The sequence below is a fragment of the Cydia strobilella genome, chromosome 2 (genome assembly GCF_947568885.1).
Source record: "Cydia strobilella chromosome 2, ilCydStro3.1, whole genome shotgun sequence".
Lineage (NCBI taxonomy): Eukaryota > Metazoa > Arthropoda > Insecta > Lepidoptera > Tortricidae > Cydia > Cydia strobilella.
In genome coordinates, this window is record NC_086042.1 from 16169389 (window position 1) to 16187551 (window position 18163).

Consider the following 18163-nt stretch of genomic DNA (forward strand, 5'->3'; position numbering starts at 1 on the left):
GATGCATGGTGACAGACAGACGGACAGCGTAGTAAAATAGGGTCCAGTTTTTAATAAACAAAAAAATTATGAATATATGGGGACACTTTTCTATGTTGATATAAACTAACACGGTTTTCACTCATGATGTTTAAAACTGAATTGGAACTTAATCGCGTATACCTACTTTTATTGTTTGGCCTGACGATTTCATTCGAACGAGACATTACGTCCGTGGTTACAGGAAGACTTTGGGTCACAGGGAGTCTGCCTGTGACCACATAATTACGTAATAAATAATATAAGTAAAGAATGACTCACGTTAGACCGGGCCGGGCCCGGGCCGAGGGGTCCGACATATCATTTTCTATGACACTGATCGGCGATCACGTGGTGCTTTTCATACAACACGAAGTGCCGGAAACTCCAGCCCGGCCCCGGCCAATTCTAGCATGAGTCATCCTTTAAAGTAAGCGATTAAGTTCCAATTTATTTTTAAACATTATGTTATGACACTTTTTAGGGTTCCGTACCCAATGGGTAAAAACGGGACCCTATTACTAAGACTCCGCTGTCCGTCTGTCCGTCTGTCTGTCTGTCACCAGTTGAAATTTTCACAGATGATGTATTTCTGTTGCCGCTATAACAACAAATACAAAAAAGTACGGAACCCTCGGTGCGCGAGTCCGACTCGCACTTGGCCAGTTTTCTCGGCTTGGCCGGAATCATAAAAGAACTTGTGATTCTGTGTGGAAATAAGTAAATAAACATTCCAAAATTTTAAACGCAAGTTAGAGGTACAACTATAAAATAGTCGAAATGCCCAATTACAGCAGATTTGATTCCTGCTTTAGGTAATAAAATCTGAGTTTAATTATCGCGGCAATGCACTATTATCAAAGTGGCCAAAATTTACTACATAGGTCTCTGATTACGAATCCAAACAAAATTGATAAGGATTAGATAAGTTCCTATTGCACATGTTTCATATAGGTAATGATTGGTATTAAATGATAACAGTTAGATAATGTCAATACTCGTAGTAATTGTAGTTACAATTTATTAATTAAGATCGAAAGACGTGGACAATGGAAGTCGGCAAACTAAAAAAACCAAAGAAAAAAGACAAAAAAATTGCAACTTCCATTAAAAAAAAGAATAAGGATATTAAAACGGCAAAGTGTTTTAGTCGTTGTGCTGTGAGTATTATTTTTAAATAATACACTAAATAATTACTCTTTTCTCGTACACAGTATGCATTGTTTATTAAATGTATTTATTATTTTATTTCTTTATTAGATTTTTTTCATGAAATAAAATATACAGCAAAGTACGAATTTCTGAATTTCTTTTTTTAATAATTAACGGACTGTACGTCACCTAGTCAAATAGTATGTTAAATATAGGGTTTCAGTACCTATAATCTATTAACTAGTTAAAAAGGTATTATCCACCAAAAGCTGTGAAAAATAGGTTTATTGAAGAAATGGCCTTAAGTACCATCAAGTTACGATTAAATTTTAATTAATAAAGTGCGGACTCATGTAAACTGGTTTTCGAATAAGTCAGTTTTATTAAACGTTTTAATCTGTCGTGCTAATGTGCAATTAATTGAAAATAAGGTTTTGCAAAACTATCCACCGTAGGGAACCCTAATTTCACCGTTGCTGCACAACGCACAACTTCGTCTAAGTAAAATATAAAAATAACAATTTCACCAATAAGTAAATAGTTATCCATTGAATTGACAATAAATAGAGCTGCGTAAAATGGTTTTGAAGAAAAAAATATCTAAAGTACCCTAACTTCGCCACCCTTCCACAACGTAGCCTGATCATTTTTTTATTTATATATAAATATATATAAATAATAAAAAATAATAATAAAATAATAAAAATATTTATTTCCAGTTAATGTTACAACAATAGGATAATCTTTTACAGCAAAGGCTTAAAATCTAGATGTTAAAGCCTAAGATTAACGGTGGTCTCCACACTAGGCAAAGCCTGTATCGTGGTTACCAGTTTAAAGATATGTACTTAAATATATCAAATTTGACATAATTTTTTTTTTTTATATATAAATTAAAAGTACTTATTCTACATGTTGAATTTCTGAACGCCCATGATACAAGTTATAGTGGAATTATGATTTAATGTTAGTTGAGGCGAAGTTATGTATTAAAGCCGCCCCTAAACCCTAATTTTCAATGATCTTTGTATATTGCATTAAGGTTATGTGATTATTAAACATTTGTCTCTGTTAGCAAACATCTAGAATACTATTAGCAATATGCTGCTTCGTTATACGTTTAGTATGTTGCGGTTTTTAACTGTGTTTCACAACGTCAAAATACACAATTCAAGCAAAAGACATTTTTTTTTATACTACGTCGGTGGCAAACAAGCATACGGCCCGCCTGATGTTAAGCAGTCTCCATAGCCTATATACGCCTGCAACTCCAGAGGAGTTACATGCGCGTTGCCGACCCTAACACTCCTCTCCCTCGAGCTCTGGCAACCTTACTCACCGGCAGGAACACAACACTATTAGTAGGGTCTAGTGTTATTTGGTGTTATTTAATCGTATTTTATTAATAGTCTGTTGTTGGCAAAACTTAGACCTGAATTTCTGAAAGAATAAACCAACGAAAAGTCTCAAAAATAGAAATGAATTTACTTTTTTGCGAATTGCTTGACTGTTACGATCAGATCATGAATGTTTAGGTACCGGTACCTATTTATTGTTGCCATGATTTTTAGCCTACTTCCTACTACCAGATAATGTGTAACAGAGGTCTATGTTTTTACTAGTTTTCCTGTTGCTATATGTAAACGTGTATTTTCAGGTTACTCTAACGGTGATCTCCATCATCGTAGCAGCAGTGGCATATCATGTATACACAGAAGTTTTACATATCCCGGAGCTGCCCGCAGTTGACCTGGACGTGTGGTGGGGCCCAAACCACACGAAACATAGCCAAGATACAGCAATTAGACCGTTCAGGATCGTGTTTAGTGATGCTGTAGGTTGAATATCACGTTTAATTTGATTAAGGTGGGGTAAGATAAACAGTTTATTTTGCGGATTCCATACAAATGATTATTTTGCCGCGGTGTTTCTCTTAGTCCACCTGACCTACATAGTTATACGGAACTTAAGGCCAGGTAAGGCCACTGTAAAGTAGTGCAGTGTTCGTTGAGGTAATTTACTGCCTAATTTACTTTAGTCGGACAATAGCTTTCTTTAATAATTCAGGTTAAAAATAAATTGAAATAAATTTTGTCCTATATATAAATCTATATACTATGTCCTATTTAACACATCAATAAAAATACGTATATATATATTTCTACTCGCAAATTGCAGAGGTTTTGTGTCTGTATAATATCAAATATGTTAAGTAAAATATCTTTCAACAGATGCAAGAACAGCTTGTGAAGAAATTTGATCACCACCGACGCTTAGATAAACATAAATCTTTTGACGACACCGCGTGGACGTACGGAGTACATTCCTCAGCGCGGGAACAAATTTTCTCCTTTTGGCAGTACAAGTATAAGATAAAGGAGAGAGAGCGTTTTTTTAACCAGTTTCACCACTTTAAAACTAACGTGCAAGGCTTGGACTTGCATTTTATGCGCGTTAGACCTGAGGTTGAAAATGTTAAGGTGATAAGAAATACAATCATATACCTACATGCCCAGGAGGTTTCGGCGGGGGAATGTCTTACATTAGCCAATAATAATACATTACGATGCTAGTGCGGAAAGTATGTCATTACTTCACGAGTACCGAGATATCTCGCCTGCGGCTCGTGGCAAGACTCGGGACGAGTAAAGAATGACATTTCCGCACGTGTATCGAACGACGTTTTTTAATACAGTTGCGAAAAAATAAAAAAAACAACAAGTAAGGAATTCGAAACTTTTATATTATTAATTTTGTGACATCATTGACATTGACATTATGAAGGTGTTTTTTAAGCTGGGTGTTATTATTATTGAACCCACTTCAATGAAAGTTTTTTTTTAATGCATGTTCTATAAGACAGAAACAATTGTAAATATAAAACATTGTACTATTATTACCCAAATATCGTTAATTACGATTATTTGTGTATCGTACATTTATAAAAACAATATCGAATGTTGCCTTTGGAAACTTAAAGCAGAAAGAAAAAACGCCTCTTCTTTGACAGGGCGTTCCGTTCCATTCAGACAACTTATTAAGAACGGTTTTTCAATATTCAATATAAAAAAAATAGACGTGTTATAATGATGAAGAGGTAAGTAATAAAATGTGAAATATGTATATTTTTCGTATTCTTACATTAACAGTAGGTTTTTATGTTGATTACGACGTTTAAAGGAACCTAATATTATCACTCATCAATAAGTAGTCATGAATTGGAACAAGAATAAATTTAAAAAAATTGGAAAAGTAAAAAGCACTAGTTCGCGAAAACCAACTTTTCGCACGCTAAACAGCTACGTAAAGTAGCACTTTTCGAACGACTGTATTAAAAATATAGTTATAAATACACGAACACATTCCCGTACCCAACACCCCGGGGTATAACATACTTACAAACATGACGTACATTCTATTTAGCATCAAAAATATTTCGATATAATTTTACTTAGTTACTTATCTTTGCACAGATGTCAACGATTCGTTGATGCAATATAATTTGGACTAACTAGAAATTCATATTATTGTTCGTTGTCGAGATCCTTGGCCTTTGTCCAGCAGTGGACGTCTTTTGGCTGAGAAGATGATGATGATCAAATTAAAATATTATAGGATAATCTTACACAAATCGACCTAGTTCCACAGTAAGCTCAATAAAAGGCTTGTGTTGTAACTAGACGACGGTATATATAACAGATATGTATAATATATCGATGGTCGTTTTTCTTACTACCTATATATCGATGCATTGTTGATATCTGAGCGAGGAAAAGTACAGTTGGAAACAAAACATGCTTTAAAAACTTTGTTGTTGACATAACTGAGTAACTTTCAGCCCTTATCCAAGATATAGGTTGACGGGAAGTCTGTCTTTTAGGCCCTCCCTATAATCTTGCTGCACGGCTGGCCGAACTCGTTCCGCGAGTTCTACGACGCCGCGCCTTTGTTAACAACTCAACGATCCGACTACGACTTCGTGTTCGAAGTTATCGTGCCCAGTTTGCCGGGATTCGGTTTTTCACAAGTAAGTACCGGTTTACATTTACTTATCTAGTTAACATCACATACACCATAATACATCATGGGAGAGACTAAAGCTCACAGACTCCGTTGGTTGGGCCATCTTGAGAGAATGGATGAGGATCGGAACGTGAAAAGAGCATACCTGGGCCGCCCAGCAAGAAGACGTCCTATTGGACGCCCCAGGTAATGCTGGTGCGACAGATTGGAAGCGGATCTGCGCGAGCTTCGAGTCACCAATTGGCGAGAGGTCGCACAGGATCGAGAAAAGTGCGCTGTCTTGTGTCGGAGGCCAAGTCTCATTTTGGGTTGGGTCGCTGAGCCAACGGAGTAAGTAAGTAAGTAAGTATCTAGTTAATTCCACGTTAGTAGGTATTGAACTGTAGTTATTAATTAATTAGAATTCAATACATACTTAGGTACTGCGCGGTTCCACGCTCATTTTTTCCTTATTATATACTTACTATATATGACATTTATTTCAGTTTATAGTTTAAATAGTAGTGTGTCTACTTGAAAAACCACAAATTAAAATATTTTCATAGAAAATAATTTAATTTGTTCTTAGAGTATTAATGGCAGCGCCATCTCTCTTCGCTAGCCCGTAATCACCTGAGTTGATTCAGTTAGAAGGTCGAACCATACTGTTCTACCTTAGAGATGGCCAGGGAGCGCCACAAGCCTTCGGGAATTGTCATATACTTGGAAATTTCGACCCATGCCACCGTGGCCGCATAGCCGAGCGGTTCAGGCACCTGTCCGGTAAACGGGGTACGCTGGTTCGGTTCCAGCTCTGGACACTGGGGGCTTTGGTAATTTTTTCCTTCGTATATGACATTTATTTCAGTTTAAAAACCATTATGTTTAATACTGTTTATTTTGGATTTTATTAATAAGCCACTTATGCGGGCAGGTGAAATATGTGAGCACTGTTTTTTTACTGTATTCAATAATTATGTATAACAAGTTAATACGTCTATTTTGTATGAATGATGTTTTTATCAATTGCAGGGTGCTGTCAGACCTGGCTTAGGTCCTTTTCAAGTCGCTATAGTAATGCGAAATCTAATGAACCGCCTCGGTTTTAATAAATACTACGTTCACGGTGGGGACTTCGGTCACGTGATTGGCTCAATAATGGCTACACTCTTCCCCAATGAGGTCTTAGGCTTCCATTCCAATATGCCGCTAACATTGGCCAAGCCTTTGGTATTTGGACGGGTGCTGGGAGCTGTTTGGCCAACGTTTGTGGATGCTCACCACTGGCGGAAAATGTATCCGTTAAAGGAAAAAATAGAGATTTTGATTGAAGAGACGGGGTACAGTCATTTACAGGCCACAAAACCTGATACAATTGGTAAGACTTGTGCTAGGTAATGAATTGTTTTCTTTATTATCGAGTTGGCACCGTAGGCTACCTACATAAAAAACTTAAGTAGTATGAATGCAATTGTCTTATACTCATGCTTTCTGTCCCTCGTGCTGTTGTAATTGCATGAATGCAGTCATTTGGGCGCTTCACCCAGCGGGGGCTTTGTTTCAGACCTCTTAACTTTGCTGAGCATTATGGTTTTCTCCAAGCCGTTGGAAGAAAATAATATACCAGCATATATCCTTGTTGGAAAATATAAACTTAACCTTTGTAATAATGCACGTATCCCTACTAAAATATTAAGAGTCAAGAGTCAAAATATTCTTTATTCAAATAGGTCTAGCAACAAGCACTTTTATTATTATAATTGCGAAAGTAACTTTTTAATACAGTTGCTCAAAAAGTGCTACTTTACGTGGCTGTTTAGCGTGGGGAAAGTTGGTTTTCGCGAACTAGTGCTTTTTACTTTTCCAATTTTTTTTAATTTTTACTTGTTCCAATTCATGACTACTTATTGATGAGTGTTAATATTAGTTTCCTTTAAACGTCGTAATCAACATAAAAACCTACTGTTAATGTAAGAATACGAAAAATATGCATATTTCATATTTTATTACTTACCTCTTCATCATTATAAGTATTATAACACGTTTACTTTTTAATGTTGAAAAACCGTTCTTAATAAGTTGTCTGAATGGAACGGAACGCCTGTCAAAGAAGAGGCGTATTTTCTTACTGCAAGAATGTTTTAAGTTTCCAAAAGCAACATTCGATATTGTTTTTATAAATATACGATACACAAATAATCATAAATAACGATATTTAGGTAATAATAGTACAATGTTTTAATATTTACAATTGTTTCTGTCTTATAGAAAATGCATTTGAAAAAAAAACTTTCATTGAAGTGGGTTCAATAATAATAACAAAATCTATTCTAGTCGAATAAAAGCTAGAAAAACACTTCTTCATAATGTCAATGTCAATGATGTCACAGAATTAATAATATAAAAGTTTCGAATTGGAATTCGAAACTTTTATATTCCTTACTTGTTGCTTTTCTTATTTTTTCGCAACTGTATTAAAAAACGTCGTTCGATACACGTGCGCAAATGTCATTATTTTCCGCACTAGCATCGAAATGTACTATTGTCTGTTTGTCTTTCTGTCTGGCATGTGTAATTTAGTAGAAAGGATGTAGGGTATTTTATTCCCAGAAACATATTATATGCAAACGAAGTCACGGGCAGTAACTAGTGTACGATTTTTTAAGGTATCGCATTAAACGAGTCTCCAGTTGGATTGGCAACTTACATATTTGATAAAATAATGATATTCACTGACGCTAACAATAAGTATCTTGAAGATGGAGGTCTGGCCAAGTATTACAATGACAGTATGACGGATTTGATCGATAATGTGATGGTGTACTGGGTTAGCGAAAGTATAACAACTTCAATGAGAATCTACAAGGAGGTGTCTAGTGTAGAATTAACGTTGGAGCAGTAAGTATTTCTGATCGTATTAATAGTTATTTGTGCAACAAGAGAGGAAAGTTGGTTTATCTTGCGAGTGTTTATTTTGAGTCCCGAGAAAGTGAAAGATTCTATAATTGAATCACGAGCGAACTCGCATTCTAAGTTAAAATTTTGAGCGTAGCGAGGGACTCAAAAACACGAGATGTAAAATAACTTTGCTCACGTGTTGCACACATAATTTTTCACCTCAGTAGTAAGAACATATTAAAGGTTAAAATGTATTTCGAATTACACAGAATAATACAGAGAAAAAAAATTGTAATAAAAGTATGAAGTGGCAGTTCATGGCCTTCACTAAATTGAAAAGCTACTTTGTTTCACTCCCTTCGAGCTGCTGAGGTGAAAAATAAATACTTGAATTTACCACATTTAAATTACCTACTTGTATTGTTTAAGATGTTTATCATGGAATGCCTTAAAATTCTAAAATTTTCCCTTTTAAATAAAAAAATATATATAGTAAATTTACAGCAGAAACATATCTAAGTATTTGAATTTGATACGACTCAGGAACTAATTTTATTTTTTTAGGATCCCAACATCAGTGCCAACATGGTTCTTATGTTTAAATAACGAATCCTTTTACAATCCTGAAATTTTACTTCGATGGAAGTATCCAAACCTCATAGACACCACCACTTACGACGACTACGGAGGAAATTTTGCTGCATTAAAAAGACCTCAACAATTAGCTGATGATGTTTTCTATGCTGTATATTTATTTAAAAAAGTAGGTTTATAATTAAAACAAGTACCTATTTTCCTACACTATTAATAAATGTGCTTTAATCTTCTGTACCATAATGTTTCATAGGTACCATTCCTGTTAAAAAAATAAGATTCAATATTTGCAGGCATATATAACGTCATACTTATCAACCTTGAGCATACTTGGCAAACCTTAAAATTGCGGTTAAAATATATAATGTGCAATACTTAAGGGAGGTATGGACAAAATTGTTAACGAAAGTCAATCTATCTATACATATAATAAAGCGGAAGAGGGTCGAAAGTCTGTACATGGAAGATATTAAAAAAAAAATTGGCTGGGGATACTTAGAATCGATAACAGAACACGTCCCAGCAGTTTTTAGAATTTTTGCCTGTTTATCTGTTTGTCTGTTTATTTGACCGCGCATCAAATGAAAACGGCTGAACGGATTTTAATGCAAACTTTACTAATCTGTCGAAAAAATCCACGGCCAGCTTATGGGCTATAAAAATTTGTGAAATTTTACCCCTTAGGGGGTTAAAAAGGGGAGGAAAGTTTGTATGGGGCTCAAGATTTATTTTAAGCTATCAAATTGAAACTTCGTAAAAAGATATATTATAGAATTACAAGAAAACTAATTTCAGCGTTTTTGAAAATTCATCCCCTAAGGAGGTGAAAAAGAGGTTGAAAATTTGTATGGAGATCAATTTTTTTTTCGAGTGCGTTACTTGAATCTTTGTGTATGGGCATATTATTATAATACAGGAAAAGTGATTTCAGCGTTTTCAAGAATTCGTCCCCTAACGGGGTTAAAAGAGGGTTGAAAGTTTGAATCCATTACAAATGCTTTGAAACTTCTTAGAAAGGTATAATAGACGATTACAAAAAAGTAATTTCAACGTTTTTGGAAATTTAACCCCTCAGGGGGTTGAAAAGGGGATGAAAGTTTGTCTTGGGGTGCAAATTTTATTTTAGGCTAGGAACTTGAAACTTTTGCAAAAAGGTATTATATTAAAAAGCAAGAAAATTACTTTCAGCGTTTTTAAAAATTCATCCCCCAAGGTGGTGAAAAAGGGGTTAAAAACTTTATCATGATAACTATATAATTGAAGCTACAAGGCCAAATTATTATTGTTATGATATCAAAATGACACCATTGCAGAGTGAAAACACAAAAAATATGAAAAAAAAATACTTTTTTTAATTCCTCTTCACGTTTAAACCGCTGAACCAATTTAGTTTAAATTTGGTATAGAGATAGTTTGAGTCCCAGGGAAGAGCATAGGATAGTTTTAATCTCAAACATCATCCCTTAAGGGTGTGAAAAGGGAGGTGGAAATTGGTATGGGATTCAATAACCGCTGAACCAATTAAGATAAAATTTGGTATAGAGATAGTTTGAGTCCCGTAGAAGAATATAGGATAGTTTTTATCCCAAAAAAATCACCTTAAAACTGAAAAGGAAGGTGTAATATTGTAGGGGGAATCAATAACCGCCTGAACTGATTTACATGAAATCTACGTATACGTCTTTTGATTTAGTTGAAAATGATACTAAACGACTTAGACCTAATCTTAAACATCACCACCCCCCTGCATCAAAAATCTGGGTAGCTCCACTTCTTAAATACATCTTAGGAACACCAAGATTAATTCTGCCAACGGAAATCTTTTATTCAGAGAACGCCGTATTTGACATTTTTATCGCTTGAGCACACTCGACTAATTGAGTTAGGTTGCACCTGAATCTTATAGCGCTACTTAGGAAGGAGGTGCAAACTTTTTCTTCAAATATGTGCTACGACTATCGAGTACCCGAGTGCCAAACTAACAGATGAAGCTGAAATTAGTACGTTGTGACTACGTACTGTGTACTAGTGTACGCCACCGAGGAAGGATTTTGCCAAATTAACTCTAAGTTTAGAAGAGGATATCAACAAATTATTTTTTTTACTTGAACATTAAATTAATTGCCACACAGTGCACAGTGCCATCTTTTGGGGAACAGAGTAAACATTAAGTAATCAAGTATTCATAGTTAAATAGTGGTAAAATCAACACGCATATCAACACGCGTTTAATTGCATAGGTAATTATTTAAAATTATTATTAATTTTCTCCATCATGAATTATACCTAATCGTAATTATATCGCTACACATACGTAATCTTACGGTAACACAGGTGCTGACCGGACCAAACAAAGCTCTAGCATGCTCCTTGTGAGCAAATCTAAATACATAGGTATATAACTAATCTAACTTGACCGACTTTATAATGTGTAGAGCAAGAAGCATTGTACATTGTACAATGCACAAGTTCGGTGTGCCTGCCGACGATGCTAACTCCGCAACTCGCGGCGGTGGTAAATAAGATTATGCACCTGAAAACTTTACAACTACAGAAAATCAGTTTTATACTTTATAATAAGTCGTTCACTACTTGCACCGATGTTCTATTTGAAGTTATATATGATACTTGATGAAGCCGCGTTGAACAATTTATTTACTTACGTAGGTACCTACACACTCTCTTAAACCCTATACCAGTATCAGTATACCTATAATAATAGAATAGGAAGAATGATTATTATATATACATATTCTTCTTCCTCCTTCCCTTGGTCCCAGTTCTATCTGGGGTCGGGCCCACTATATATAGATATTAAAAGCAAAAATATTAAAAATCATTTGGTAAACTATATTCAGTTATCTTATTCTACTATCCATAAACATGGATCATAAACAGTTTATGATAATGCTTCATTACTAGGACAATCTCGGGACAGAGGAGATTCGTTAAGAATGTAATATCAGAATCGGGGATAGGTATAAATCCCGACTCATTACCGGCGACATTACAACGAGGCTTAAGCTCGTATCCCAAAATAGTTAAACAAAGGAACAGGTATAAAATACTCAGTATTATTTCTTTGTTTAGATATAATAATATACCTTCTAGTACTCATCTTGAGTATCTATTTCTGTAGATGGACAGCTGTTTAAAAACCAAGGCGTAAAATTTCTAGATGTCACTTTTTGTTCTTGGTCCACAAATATACCTGCGCTGAATGTGTATTTGTATAAATACCACCTATATCTGGCACCGATCTTCATACACATAGGAATGTAGGTATAACGGGCCCTGAAGATTATTCTAAAACAAAACTTATTGATAAGATACAGTTTTCCCGATTTTCCTCGGTCCCCAAACATTTCACATTGAACCGAGTGTTAGGTATTAGTGTTGGCAGAATACCTATTCGTGCTCATCACTAACGCCCGGCTGAAGCTCGGCAAAAACATCTGCTTTGCAATTCAAAGCAGTGGAATCCGAAGCTGTACACCTCATTTGACTCGCAAATACTTGTCAAGTCAAACTTTGATACCATTTCTTTTGTGATGAGTATTTTGGAGAATATTAGTGTCTTACATTGTTTATCAATCAATGGGTTGAACATTGTAATATTTTTTAGTTTATCTGTTTATTCGTTAAATAAATGAAATCATGAAACCGTTGGTAATTACATTAAGACATTTATAATTATGTGATATTTGTGACATTTTCAACCAAAAGGTACCACATTGTCGCTTGTCAATAAGGTTGATTTCAAATTGAAGCTGTATGGAAATAGCGCCTTATTGGCCGACAATAAGTACCCTTTTGATTGAAAATGGCACCTTTTTTTTATTTCGCTTTCATTAAACTATTTATTTATTTGTTCAATTTGATTAGACAGTATAACACATTAACATTTAAAACTTAAGCACTGTGGTGAAATTACATACAGAGTATAGACAGACATTCAAATATTTAAGTCTACCAAATTATAAATTAATTACCTATTCAATGTTTAGAAAAAAAAATCTAATATATTCTAACTCGAAACGGCTACGCCTGATTTACCAAGCTTAGGCCCAGTTGCACCATTTCACAAACCCGGGGTTAAGCGGTTAAACCATTACCCCAGTGTCAAATTGTACTGGTAATCATGGTAACTCCAGGTTAAACCGGTTCACACGGGTAAGTGGAATGGTGCAAGTGGGCCTTAGTAGTTAACATTAAAGTGTAGATGCGCTCAAAAGATAGCAGGAATAAAATAAAAATACTAACTTTAATTCCCCGCTTGATGACAAGGAGTAAACAAGGCGAGCTGCAGTACTTAATCGCCCACGATCGACTCAGCAGCGATCGAGTTAGCGGGAAGCCGACACTTTTATTCCTCGACTTTATTAGGAGACAAACTGATTACGGCAGCGCGGAGCATTCGGATTTTGTAACTTTATTATGTTGTTATTTGGAATTTATTATGAACTTTATGCATTTCTCTCATTCTTAAGCGACGTACGCACCGATCTAGAGTCTCCGGCAAGCTCGGTTTTCCATACAAACGAAGTTACACTCTCAAAACGACTCGCTAAAATCCCGAAAAAAGCCCTAGGAAATAAAACAGTTTGTTTTTCACGCCACTGGGCAAAGTGGCAATGATGGTGTTTACCGTCTCACCGTGGTCTTGACTAGAAAGTAGCGCTTAGTTGTAACCTGAACCAACAGTCCAACAATGTTAAAATTATAGTTGTACCAAGTTGTACAGGCCGTAAGTGAGTTAATAAATGAGTTTTAGCGGGTGTATGCATTTCATGCACAGATCGACCTAGCCCCACGACATTTAACTCGCTTATAAAGTAATTTTTTTGTTTGTAAGTGTCATTAAAAAACATTATTGTCGCTTTTGTTTATAATTTATTAATTATATTTTATTAGGTTACTGTTGTTGTTGTTGTTACTAACATAAGGTATAAGCTATAACTAACAGATGTCTCAAATAAAGAAATTTAATTTAATTTAATTATTACGGGAGGTATGAAAATTGTAAATGCGAGTCAAACACTCCGCTACGCGCTTTGTGTTATTCTGTACTAGCTGTGCCCGCGGCTTCGCCTGCGTGGAATTCGGTCTGTGTCATGGCGAAGCAGACGCTCACGGGGACCTGTAGGCGCTTGAAGCGGAACGGGAAGTTGCTCGGGATGAGGGGGATGCGCGGGATGAACACGGCTTCTCCGGCGCCACACTCCGTCAGGATCTGCGCCTACATATGTATTGCGTACGATGTGTTTGGGATCACAATCGAAACTCGCGCTGGCTTGTCGTTTCAGCCCAAAGCGAAGCGACCTGCCTGGCTAGAGCGCCACTGAATCTCTCACCGTGGTCTTTCTCAGACTCCTGAGACCGTGCCCCTTGTAGCCTCAATGCGTTGCGAGACTTTCGCGAAAGATTCGATTTTTTCGGGAAGGCATAGTAAAGCGTATAAGTCCCAAATCGTTTGACAATTACTCGTCAAACGACATAGAAAAATGTTTTTTTTTTTTTAAAGTACCCACCTTCGTGGCCATTATTAAGAGGAAAGGGCCCGGCCGCTACTCCATACAAACCTCACCATTTTCCTCTATCATTATGAAAATATTTTTAGGTACATAATTTGATGTATATTTACCATAGCTAAACGCTACGTTTTCTACGTTTGACTTTTTTTGATTTTTTGATTATTGTAAAAATTGGGAGCGAAAAATAGATTTCATGCAAATTTTTAATGCTTCTAACTTTTATAATAAGTAATTAAAAATTCCAAAAACACAAACGTACACGGGACATAGCTGTGGTTGATACACAACTAGTTGTGTCAAAATATTTTGAAAAATGTTAATATCAACAGAGGAAAATGAGGACTAACAGTTGTACGAAAAGGTGATTTCGCGCGGGACTTTCGTCTTAAGGTGACTGTCCATTTGTAACTGCCGCTGCACTGCAATTGCGACGTTACGCGGTGCCGCACTACTGTAGCAGCACGACTGCGGCTGTTGCGGCGTGCAGTCGCGACAGCGTTCGTTGATGGCTTGTCAATGTCAAGTCATATAATGTCAGACGTACAAATAAAATACTAATTTACTTTTGTATTTTTTACGTGAAGAAGCGAGTGACGATAATGCTACATGCTACATGAAAAAGAAGACCAGTTTGCCTTTCTACAATAGTCAGAGTCCGACGAAGGCAGCTACGCAATATTAATAAAAAATCTGATATTTAATGGTGATCCTTTATTCAGATAATATTGCCAATTAAATGAAAAGCAATTCATCATTGAATGAGACTTAATAATTGACGAAATACAATCAAATTACTCAAATAAAATTAATGCACAGGAAAAATTATTCTTAACATTAAGGTAAGTTCACAATGTGAAATTTTCTTCCCCATCCTCTTGCCTAAATGCGTGACCACCAGGTGACCACCGCACACAGTAATCCGATGCGAAGAATAAAATTATTTGTAAGAGCTATAAATAATTGCGCAATTTACACTTCATATTGTCAAGTTTCCTATTTGAAACTGAAACACAAATTAAAACCCCTTTTGTGTTGCAGGTGTCCATGGGCGGCACGGCACTCTTTATGATATGACCGTGCATCCATATAAAACTTGACCGGCGAGACAAGAAATCCTTTATGAGGAAAGCTATTGCCCTCACCTTGGCCGATAGAAAGAACTTCAAATAAATTAATTTGATTAATAAATGGTTTCCTCGTGTTGCTGTGATGAAAAATTGCGTGTTGCTCTGTAACAAAGTTTGTTTAACCCTCATGCCTTAAGACCCCCGCAACTGTCAATATTCTAAATTTTAAACCATTCGCTTCTCTCGTGGTTCAATTTTGTATCCTTTCGTATGTTTGGATATCAATATATTACCAGGAGGTATTAAACAACATCTTTGCTCCTTGTAATAAAAAATAATGATTGCTTCGTTTATTTAGCTCAGGAATGGCTTTGCAAATTTTGCAATGACAAAATTAGAAAGTGTCGCCATAAACGACATTATATAATATGATATTACGACTAGAGTTGCCAGGAATATTCGGCAACTATTCGGCCTATTCGGCCACTTTGCCGATTACTCGGTATTCTATTTTCCTCTCTATCGCTCGTGCCCTGTCGAGCTTATAGCTATCCTCGCAAAACTACGAAAAAATAAAAGAACAGTTTATTAAATGAATTTATCATGAAATGATAAAAAAAATCACGTAGGAAAATATAGCTTGGCCAGGATTAGGGAATATTACGCGAAACTGCGTAGGGGGCGCCAGGGCGCCACTAACACAATCTGAGGGTCTATCGCAAACCAAGATGAAAATCGAAATTTCGTTATCTAACATCTCTGTCACTCTTGCATATTCGAGCGATAAATAGGCAGATAGCGAAATTTCGGATTCGCGTTTTCCGGTAGGTCCTCTGTAAACAAACCGCCTTGATGCTTCAATGTCATATTTTGTTATCTCTGAAAACTTGTCAAAAACCTATTAAAGGTACAGTATGTATACTACAGTATGTTAGTATGTATACGTGTATGTAGTGGGTACAGTGTGTTACTCTATGGTTTACTAAAAAGGCTAGTCCTGCACTCTGGTGGCAGAACATTGCAGTAATATCCCCTTTTGTCTTAGGCTAGTATACTAGTACCTAAAGGAAATGGATGAGTAGAATTTTGTTTTTTCTTATTTACTGACAAATTGGGACACTATTTCCCCTCTGCCGAGGTACAAGATCAATTGTGCATGCATACAACTAGCGCGGTGCGTGTTGTACACAATTATTGCGTACAACACACACGTTTCCTAACTGGCTCTGTGATATGGCTCAATATAGATTAGCAAAAAAGTTTACAGTAGGGACAGTCGCCATCAGATATATCGGTGCGACCGAGGTGCTAAAAATATCTGAACACTCTAGCGCCTTGACAATAAAGGCGTGTTCAGATATTTGTGAGCTCCTGGGCCGACCCGATATATCTGCGATATATGGCGACTGTACCATCGGGGTTGTATATCCTTGGGTGTAATAAGCTCCTTATTAGAACGTAGTGGTTATATCCTCTTTGCTTAGAACTACTAATATCTGTGACCGAAAGACATTTCAGTGCAGGTGACAGATTTGACGTGCGGTCTGCAGCCGCAGTTGCAATAATACACCAAATACGCAAAAATGGCCATGCTACGTGCAGTCGGCCTTGTCATTAATTTTACTATGGAAATTGACAATAACACCGACGTGTCGGAGCAGTAGTGCAGCTGAGGTCGGCAAAACGTTAAAATCACCATATTACGTGCAGTCGATATCGTCATTCATTTTACTATGGAAATTGGCAATAACACCGACGCGTTCGGGCCGCTGCAGTAGTGTCGGAGCAGTAACGCAGCTGCGGTTGGAAATGGACAGTCACCTTTAAGTGCTTAAAGGATGCGATACGTATGAATATGGATGCGATATAATTAGCTCACACAAACTATGTGATGCCAAGTGTAACTTATGATTTTAATCAATCAATTGTAATTTAATAATTTAATTTAATAATTGAAATTGTAATTGTAAATAATAAATGTATTTAGGATCAATCAATTCATTATTTCATTAACAATACAGTATTGTGTTTGAATATTTAAAATGACCACTATTTGCGCTTCTCGGCTACTCTCACTCATTGATGTTAGTTTCATTAAATTATAACGACTACCAAAATTGACAAAGATAGACCTTTTTGATATCAAAATCTCGACTACGAATTGTATGAGGCTAAAAATGATATTTGTTTGTCACGAAAACATTTTTCCTCGAACACCTTACCTAATCAAAATATTGTCGCAGTATTTTTTATTTTGCTGTCGTCCTGGTTAAATCTAAATCTCAAAAATATCTTCCGTCGAAACTAGGAAAATGCAGTTTGGCGAATTAAAAATAAACAAACTGGTAGCAGGCGCGGATCGAGTCCGCGCAATCGAGTTACCCGCGGCGTCGAGAGTCGCATCGAATCTGCAGCTCCGATAAGTAGATGTTGCTTTATACAGGATGTCCTCTTGTACAAATCTTATAGCTACATTTTGATAAGGAACTTACAATTAACGAATAAAAAGGAATTAACAATTTACAATTGATCGTTTTAAAACAGCTCCTGCGTTAAGATAGCACTTCAGGCTACGCATAATACTAGTGTTGTCATAAGTTTTGAGACGAATGAAATTTCAAATAATATACTAAATACTTAAATGTTATAACGTCACATTATTATCTTTCGAAACAAATACACAATAAGTTATTGAAATAAATTTAGTTAAATAGGGGATATTACTGCAATGTTCTGCCACTATTACAGAGTGCAGAACTAGCCCGTTTAGTAAACCATAGATTAACTTATATATACAATATACATACTGTGCCTTTAACAGTTTTTTGACAAGTTTTCAGAGTTAATAAAATATGACATCACGCGAATCCGAAATTTCACTATCTGCCTCTTTATCGC

General features: G+C 36.0%; 1 protein-coding gene across 1 annotated transcript in view; it reads left to right on the forward strand.

The window, feature by feature from the left end:
* The first annotated feature begins 961 nt into the window (after positions 1–961).
* LOC134749563 (juvenile hormone epoxide hydrolase-like) overlaps positions 962–18163 on the forward strand; it is a 30490-nt gene continuing 13288 nt past the window's right edge. Inside the window, exons 1-7 of the mRNA XM_063684559.1 lie at positions 962–1178; positions 2828–3004; positions 3402–3650; positions 5051–5197; positions 6205–6550; positions 7839–8070; positions 8635–8815. Coding sequence (XP_063540629.1) covers positions 1068–1178; positions 2828–3004; positions 3402–3650; positions 5051–5197; positions 6205–6550; positions 7839–8070; positions 8635–8815 — 1443 coding nt within the window. The 5' untranslated portion in view covers positions 962–1067. The remainder of the gene's footprint in view (positions 1179–2827; positions 3005–3401; positions 3651–5050; positions 5198–6204; positions 6551–7838; positions 8071–8634; positions 8816–18163) is intronic.